The 9492-nt window shown below is 33.2% G+C and overlaps 1 protein-coding gene across 1 annotated transcript; it reads right to left on the reverse strand.

Annotated features, from left to right (window-relative positions):
* Window positions 1–2972: 2972 nt before the first annotated feature.
* Window positions 2973–9142, reverse strand: LOC117432160 (transmembrane gamma-carboxyglutamic acid protein 4-like). The gene is made up of 7 exons (XM_034053685.3): window positions 8778–9142; window positions 7941–8047; window positions 7556–7719; window positions 7001–7046; window positions 6666–6801; window positions 6405–6572; window positions 2973–6080 (listed from the first exon to the last, which is right to left on the reverse strand). The coding sequence occupies exons 2-7, from the start codon at window positions 8035–8037 to the stop codon at window positions 6053–6055; spliced, it is 639 nt and encodes a 212-aa protein (XP_033909576.3). The 5' UTR covers window positions 8038–8047; window positions 8778–9142; the 3' UTR covers window positions 2973–6052.
* Window positions 9143–9492: the final 350 nt, after the last annotated feature.

The following is a 9492-nucleotide window of genomic DNA, read 5'->3' on the forward strand; positions in this document are numbered from 1 at the left end:
ACCTAACTAAAATAAAGCGTCTTTTAGATTGTGTATCTAAATTAGGATATATTGTCGGATGTCCCAGATCTCGAATCTCTTCAGTCAGAGAGGTGATCCTTCAAGTATCCTCCCAGAAATTAGGAATTTAGTTACACAACCTGGGAACCACACTGAATCTGAAGCTGCATGTGCTGTATGGATATACAACATTGTACAAACCACAAATGTGATATCTCCCACAAATGTAATAACCATCTGCCCACAAATGTAATAATCGCTCCCAAAAATGTTATACCCATCTACCAAGTTTCAGTTATTATTTATTACAAAAAAAACTCAAAACAAAACAAAACAAAAAAAAAAAAACATGTCATTAGAAGACTTTAATCATTGGGCAGTTATTATTGGGGGTATGCGAGTGGCTTTTTAAGAAATCTGTATATCCAAAACCGGCACTAATAAATATTATTAATTATAAGTTAAACTGTTATTTAAATATATAAATAAATATATGCTAAGTAATTCCCAGGCATTATCATGGATGCAGCATTTGTGGGAGACATTATATATGTGAACAGGTGGTTATTACATTTGTGGGCAATTATTACATTTGTGGTTTGTACAATGTGTTGTCAAACAGAATAATGTTATTTACAGCAATGGGTTATATAGTATTTTCAGTAAAACTATTGCATACAGTACCAGCACGTTTTCATATATGAGGATTGTTGTCCAGAATTAAAATGAAACATAATTAATAAAGAAATAATAACAAGTTGATAACCAATGGAACTGATACACACACACACACACACACACACACACACACACACACACACACACACACACACACACACACACAATACTAATTCTATCAAACTGGGAAAATACATTTCTATACTATAGGGTTCTACAGAAGTGCAGTATTTGGTTAATATAGATAGTCCATGGTGTTTAAATGTACTTATATTAGCCTAATAAACATGTCCTACATTTTTTTATGCACTTACAGCTGCAATGTCACATACTGTACATTAGGTTGCTTATTATTTGTCAGATGAACACAGATGCAAGATGGACCATCAGAATTTATCATTTTATTTTAGATTAGAATTATGATAATACTCATTATTGGTCAAGATTTAGATTATACATTCCGTTTGCCAAAACTATATTTAATTGTTTCCTTTAATAGCATTAAAGGGTTTTATCCAACATTGATTAGATGGGCCATCTCTTGTTGAATTTGTGTTGGATGAGGTGATTAATGTTTTAGAATGATTCCCATGTTCCACATCCCAGATGCACCTCCCAGGACCATCTGGAGTGGAAGTTACACAGATGTGTACCGAGGGGAGCAGCCATTCATGTTGTGATTATAATTTTCAAATGAATTCATACAAATTAATTACCCAATTAACTTGGGTATATGAAGTAGAATGCTTTTTATTTAATGTACGTTCATTTAATCAGCATTGAAATCATACTAGCAGAGAGAAATGAGGATTCTTAGAGTTTAGTAACAGAGTTACATATCAATTGACCGTATTGGTCCTGCCTTGCCATTAATTATAAATCTATTTTCTTTAAATTTAAATTCTTTACATTCATGTAGGCCCCAAAAATGAACAAGATTGATGTCTTCAAGTCAGGCAAGCAACCCCATCCTAGTTTTATGATTGGACATTTTATGTAAACAGCACCTTTCTGTGGTCATCGCCAGTAACAAATTGATTCTTGCTGCAGCTGCAACTTAAAATGTATTTTCCACATGTTGGACAAAGGCTAAAAGGTTGAGTAAAGGAATAGATATTATTTGACTTCAAAAAGGAAAGTTTTGAATTTCTGAGATATGTTGTGGGATGGGAAATGGACATGAAAACAGTCATTTTCTTTCTCTGCGTTTGCCCCCATGTACTAAAAATAGGACACAGTAATTTCCTAGTCTCTTCTGGGCAGTTCTTCATAAATAGGACTAAGTAGGCTTTTGGGGAAGGAGTTACCCTGGTAAACCAGGGTAATAATTGGAATAGATTTGCATTTGTAAATGTTGTAAAACCACAAATACTTGGGTAATGAAATATGAAAAGGAAAAAAAATGTTGAGACTAGAAAGCAGGTGGTGTTACCTCAGGTGAAAGAATGCAGTCCACACTTTTTTGTTGTATCAAAATGTAATGGTACGGAACAATGTAGGTGTAATTTGAGCTCTAAAACGAGTACACTGATGATGGAAAAATGGCTGCTGCTTCCTGCTACCTAATCACTCCATGCAGTGATGTCAATGGTGCAATCAGGCCATGTGACCTGCAGGAAAGGTACCAGGTGAAGCAGCGATATTATTGTATTTTAAGAATTTGCACATCCTCAGAAAGACAAGTGGAGAACCAAAAGATTATTTGCGCAATAAAACAGGGACCAGAAATACTATTAATAGAATTAAATAGGGTGGGATTGAAAAATATTAGATAGCCCTCCTTTATAAAAACTCATGTAAAATTTGTTCTGGAGCAAAAGCAAAAGGGTAAATCAGACTGAATGCAGAATATTACTTTTAAACACCTTCCAGTGTTGTTGCTGCTGAAAAGGACGGTAAAAAAAAGGGTTTGTTCTGTTTACAGTATTAAACAAACAGCCTCAATACAGGAAAGGCATGAAGTGAAACATAGGCAAGGACCAAGGACCAAGGACAGGATTTAAACATTGGTTTCACCGGTTGTGTGTGCATACATTTTTAAAACACACAAGTAGGTCATATACATACTGTTGCAAGTCTGGAAGGTTAGAATATTAATTCACTCTGTCTATTGTTTATATTCTAATGCTACACAACCCTTGATACTAGAACATTTTAGCTAAGAGCAGCTCAGTTTGTCAAGACAGAATTTATATATATATATATATATATATATATATATATATATATATATATATATATATATATATATATATATAAAACAAATCCACAAATTTAAAAATCACATTTAAAAGGGCTCAGTCTTTTTATCAAAATGTAAAATGCAAACATGGCAGCAATTTACAAAACATGTGAATTAAACTAATTTAAGTTCCTTATTGTTTAGATATCAAGTTTCACATTTTGGAAGCACTGTTTCAGTATTTATATACAAGGCTAGACGGTGTGTTTTTTAGCTCAAGCTTTCCTTATTTGTAAGTAACAGTAAATGTATAGCTACATAAGGATTCAAACTCTTAACTGACAACAGTGCTTTAAACAACATTATAATCTCAGTAACTTTTCAGACAAGAGATGCAAAAAAAAAACAAAAAAAAACTAAATCTAACATACATGTCATGGTCGTCCTAATGGAGTCTGGTTCTTTTTGAGCAGTAGCAGTGTTTTTGCTCTGAGCCCAAATGTCCCAAGTTTGATGATAAAACACAATAAGTACAAACACACTCAAAATGCACCCTGCGCCAAATATACATCAAATATACTGTTTTTCAACTGCAATACATACAACTTATTTGGAAAGACATATTTAGGTATACAGTAGTTATACTGTTAAGTACTTCAATGTGGGAAAGAACATTTCATAGAATGCCTGTCCCGGAGTTATGGGTGGCAACTGTTACCCAATTTATATAATAAAGTCAATATGGAACCCTTTTGTTAGAATGCATTCTACAAAAGAATATACACTAAAACCGCCAAATATATAAAACAGTAGTGTCTTGATGAAAATGAGCGCAACACATTTTTCTGAAGGTTATCTTGTAGGCAAGTAGTAACAGGTGAGTTTGCATGTCTTTTATCATTGCCAAACAAAGAAAATATCCTTAGGAACAAGCAGGTGTTTTTTTTTTCATGAACTGCTTTTCTGCTAGAACAAGACCATAACAAAATATGACTGACTAAATGCTTTTTACCTCAGGGTAAAAATCTCCAGGTGAATTCTGCTTTTTCAAATCTTTATACCATATTTAGGTTTCTGTGCTGGGTTTAGAAATCCCCTATCCTTCATATCCCATTGATGCCTAAACTAAAATAAGCAAATTACCATATTGTAAAAAGTCCTACAGCGTGACTTGCTTCTCCTTAGAATCTTTAACTATCACACTGAAAGCCAGGTAACTAATGTAATGGAGAGTTAGACATAAATGAACATTAATTAATCTCAAACATTATTTATTTTATCTGTGTCACATAAATTGTTCATGAACATGTCTGCTATATATATAGAGCTATCGCTATTTTTTTATTTTTTATTTGCTTCTCATTAAAATTTACATAAGCATTATTAATAAGTCAAAACAATTATTTTACATAAATATAAGTTACTTATACCAGATGTAGTTCAGTATATAGGATGCTCTGAAGTTCAAATGTTATTACCACTTTATTTATTTTATTATTCTCATGATCTGCTACTGTCTTTACTCATTAAAATATCCCATTTATAGAAATAAATAAGCAAAAATAATTAGGCTTATGTATAGGATAATAATACACATACCTTTCATAATAAACAGCTCATTACAAGACAGGCCTGTTCCAAAGACCATGGCTTAATTAGGGTAAATGTACAATCCTGCAAAAAGTTCCGCACATAATTGTTATTTTAAAGGGTCTTGTTAGTTTTTCCATAAAGAAATAACATTTTTTGTTAAATGTTAAAATAATGAGTTGTTCAGTGGAATGGTTCCTTCCCTATTAATTAACCAGAAGAAAACAGGTTTTGTGGTTTTTGTTATTCAAGTACAAAGTACTGCTAATTTCTTATCAGATTTTTATTTAGTTTTTAGCTGAACATAACTCACATTTATTAACAGTATAAAATAATTTGGTGGTGTCTGTTTAATATTTGCAATTTTCCCCCAAAGGAACCCTTTCCACTTTTCTTCAAACAATTTTCATAAGTACCTCATATTTAAAAAAAAAAAAAAAAAAAAAACCTGTTTCCCAAAGGATGCATTTAAACCCTCTGTCTTGTTAACAGAAATCCAAGGTTGAGACAAGATTCCGATTAACAAAACAGGAGGTTTCCACTTAACCTCTGCATGTTATTTTGTTTATGTTACCTGGAATATTAATTGTAAAATTCCCTAAAACTATTAACTTGATTAGTGTCTAAGACGAATTTGAAACCCAGCCCCAAAGCTCATCTAAGCGAACAAAAATCTCTCCTGATTATAAAAAGTATTTTGAAAACTGGTTCAGGAACTGCACCTTTGATATTGAGTTGAACAATAAAAATACAGTCAAGCCCTCTCAAGAACATGTCTCACTTGCCAAGATTATACTTTATCTAAACAGAGATTCAATATTTAACTTTAAAGTTACACAGTGTCCGTTAATGCCTTCTGTGTCTCTGCTGACCCCTACAGCGCACCCTGTGTGTTGCAAAGGACTGAAAATGATTAATTTTCAATATAAGTTTAATATTAGTGTTTATAGTTTATAGTAATACTTTATTATGAGGTCAAAATGTCAATCCTGTTTTATTTCAAATAGTAATATATATATATATATAAAAAGAACCAAAAGTGAAAAACAAAGACTTCAACTGACTTTCTCTGAACATTCTCTGAACTAACTGTTAACTTCAAAGTTATTGTTGTACTCTTTTTGGTTAGCACTTGTATTTTTATATTTTTTTCTGCTTAGGATTATTACCAACAAGGATTTCACTGCCACTGGTTGAGAGGGACCCTAATTCTCAAAGAAAACTGTAGCAATAAACTGTTCTCTGAAAACAGTTGCTGTGGGAACAAAACACCAGCTGATTAATGTGGGGAAAAAAATCTAATGCCAAAATATTTAAAAGGGAATTTGCAACAATGCATAGTATTTAGTGTTCTGGGACTTGAAGGTTGAAATTCACAATTTACTCCAGTTTCAATGGCACCCTTTAAATTTACTAAACTTGGAATAAACAACTACAGAAATTCGTTAAGGGGTCTTCGGTATTTTAATTTTTTTATTTCTTGTTCTATTACTGGGTGTTTTAAAATTTCCTCAAGTGTTTTAAATAATACAATTCTGATGTGCTAAAACAATTATTTAAAAATGATACGAAACACCCAACCGAGGAGGAGTTCTTGTCTTGCTATCTTTGCACTGTTCCTGATCGAGATCTGCAATAAAAGAGAAAAAACACCTAAAATGTTAAAGCTGTTACATAAATACATAAATAAATAATAAACTATACATAAACATATGAGGATAATTAAAAACAGATTTACTGATCGAAGATTTACTAAGGGACATTGTCTTAGTTCAAAAATAGCTTAAAAACAAGCAATACACAAAATGTAAACAATAGTGTGCCACATAAGATTTTCTTTCAATTATATCCAATCAATAGTTACTCAAGCACTACCATGCACCAGTATAATTGCAAAGGCTACTAGAGTCATTTAAAAGTAGGCGCCATTGAAAGCTATGTGTTGTAAAAGTACCCTGGATAAGGTGGTGGGGGTGCATCATATTGTCCGGATGTTGTAATTGCCTGCGCATATGAAGGAAGTCCTGGTCCCTCTACTGCTGGGTGTAAAAGGGTGAGAGACACTTCTTCTAATCTGACAACAAGGGATGCATTGCTTCGCCTCACACGACCTACTGAGGAACTGCAATCATAACAAACACAATCATTAGTCTTGAATCTCACCTTTGGAAATGGGTTCCTCTTAGTTACAAAAAATATATATAAATGCGCTTACTCTGGTTGGTTGCGGCCTTTGCATCTTTTTTGACAAAAATACCAGCTTAGTAGCCCAATGAAAACTAAGGACACTCCAGCAGCAACGAGGCCAGTGAGGAGAGCCGTCACATCTATCCTCTGAGACTGCTGATCACCTGCAGGATAACAACAACAAGGAGGTTAACTCTACACTTTATCAATGATACTAGATGTAGCATGTGCTACCAGCAGGATTAACAGGGTCAATTGCCTGGTACGATTTACTGTTTACTACAAAGAATACAAGGATTGAGTGTATGACAATTATCTATTCCCCCCCCCCCACTTGATTACATTAAGGCATCAATGACTTACCTGGTTTGGCATATCCGTTTGCGATGTACTGTTGCCAAAAAATGTTCTTAAAAAAGCAAAGAGAAATAAAAATGTTTCATTTACGAGATTAAACTGGATTTTGTTGCACACAAGCTTGTTGGAGCAATGTCCAGCAAAATATTGGTAATATTGTACAACGAATTTACCCTACCCTCATGCTATTGATTTATACCTGTGACTCTCCACTGAACAGTACAACTTGCATTATCAGGAATTCTCAAAGTGTCAATCACACAAGGGAAAATGTGATTGCAGGCAGGGGATGTTTAATTTTATTGAACCTCAAATCTACAAAGTAAGAAATGCATTGCCGTGTACTGGAAACTCTCTCTCCTAAAGTACAAAACAACAAATGGCTGGACAATATAACATTTCATATGCAATGTTAGTCTATATTACATGAAAGTACATATTACAAAGCAAACAGAACACAACAGAAAACACAAGAAAAAAACACTGAACATGCTCTTATGTAACGATCCCATCCAATAAGTTTGATTGCTACTTGAAAAGTATAATTCTGAAATACTTAACTGTTCCGTCAACATTTTCAAACACTTCTCTTGCCTCTTCATAATTGCACACCTCTTCATAACACTCCCTTTCCAAATTCCCAGGAGTAAATAACTCAAAGTCAAAATGGTTGAGTAACAGATGGCGTCCTAAGAATTTGCTTGCTTCATCTTCATTCATGAAAACTAAGAACATCAACAAAAAAATGAAATAGGAACTTGGTATGGTTATATATTCTTCTACTGTTTTGATTTATTAATATATTTTTCTGTAATCTCATGTTGGCGATTTAAGTTGAAAATACCCCTGTGGTCTCTCTAAACTGGTACACCAAAGTGATACCATTCATTACCCTAACCCCAGCAACACCATAGCAGATGCAACAACAACATCAGTAAGAACTTACCATTATCTGAAATGTGTTTATTATTTTCCATCTTCAATAATTTTCTAGAGAATCCACATGTGATTAGCTGGCACATTACAAGTAAACGTAAAGCCATTTCTAGGCACCTGTGAAAGTTAAAAGATTAAGTGAAATTGATTAGTGTTCCCTCTAATGCCTTCATCAGTGCTGTCCAAACATTTTCCCCACCAGCTCCAATACAGCTCATTTTATGAATGGATTCAATTATTTAAACAAGCCCAACCACCCCTGTGTGGAATGTTAACAATTGTGCAATATAACAGTATGCAAACCTACAAAATACAGTGTACACGGGATGTTTAAACTGTTCTGGAGTTTTACCATCTCCAACATTTCAGGGAGACTTAGCACTTGTCAGCCAAGCTATTACTAAACAGCCCTGTATCAAAGTCTGTTTGCTCATTATAGTGACGAAAACTAACTTGCAAAAGCGGGTGGCTGGTTTCACAGACCGCAATTAGTACTATGCTAGGTAGACTGTACAAGTGTAGAGAGTACGTTCCTGGGTCAAATTACCGTCATAATAAAATTATGTTTTAATATTACAAATAATTTAAAAAATAATATTTTTTTACAAAACATAATAATAACAAAGGTTTACTTTGTTTTCATACAACAGAAACTCTTCCGGTAGAACACACCTATAAATAAATGCCATATAATAAATACAGTAAAAAGAAAAGCACACACACGCGAAGTATTATCGCCTTCTATTCACCGATTATTAATTTTGTAATTAATAAATAATAAACATGAGATCATTTAAAACATGTCGACGTTTTAAAACGTTAATAAAAAAAATAATATAATGAATACCTTGCCTTACACCTTGTAACCTGAAGAAATCCGTTTATTAAAACGATTCTGATCAGCTTTCATCGCAATAAGGAAATCAGATCATATTTCAAAGTACAGTATATTGAAACTAAAAGTAGCCGACACGTATTGGTCTCCTCACTCGAAACTACACAAGCAAGTATGACCAAGGTCCTAAATGCCGAAATGTTTTAAGAAGGAAGTCTCAGAAACAAATACAAAGTATTCAAATAACAACAAAGACTTGTCACCACACGAGAAACAAATCAGCAATAATATAGAATAATTTATTTTTTCGTGGAAAATCGACTGTTTTTATCTGTTTTCTGTGAATATTCATGCACATGACTCTTGTGCAGCGTACCTAGTCAGACCTGAGTAGCTGCTGTGTTTACCTGGAAAACCAACTGGATAGGAACTTAGCAGAATGGCCGCTGGCAGTTTCAGTAATGTACTTTGGAACATGATAGCATATATGAAACCAAATTAGTAAACATGAAATACTGTATGAGTCGACCTTAAAATATAATACATTGTTTTTTGCTTTCTACGTTATAGTATAGTAGTATAGTAGTCTTCTGAATCTCCCTAAAACATTTTTGATTGGTTAAGTATAGAATTTTTTTTTTTTTTTACCGATTCAATCTTTAAATTCTGTACTTTTTTTTTTTTTAAAGTAATATTTTATTCAAATTAATCTGTACAGTAGGTTTAC

Source organism: Acipenser ruthenus, chromosome 27 (assembly GCF_902713425.1).
Source record: "Acipenser ruthenus chromosome 27, fAciRut3.2 maternal haplotype, whole genome shotgun sequence".
In the NCBI taxonomy this organism is placed as follows: domain Eukaryota; kingdom Metazoa; phylum Chordata; class Actinopteri; order Acipenseriformes; family Acipenseridae; genus Acipenser; species Acipenser ruthenus.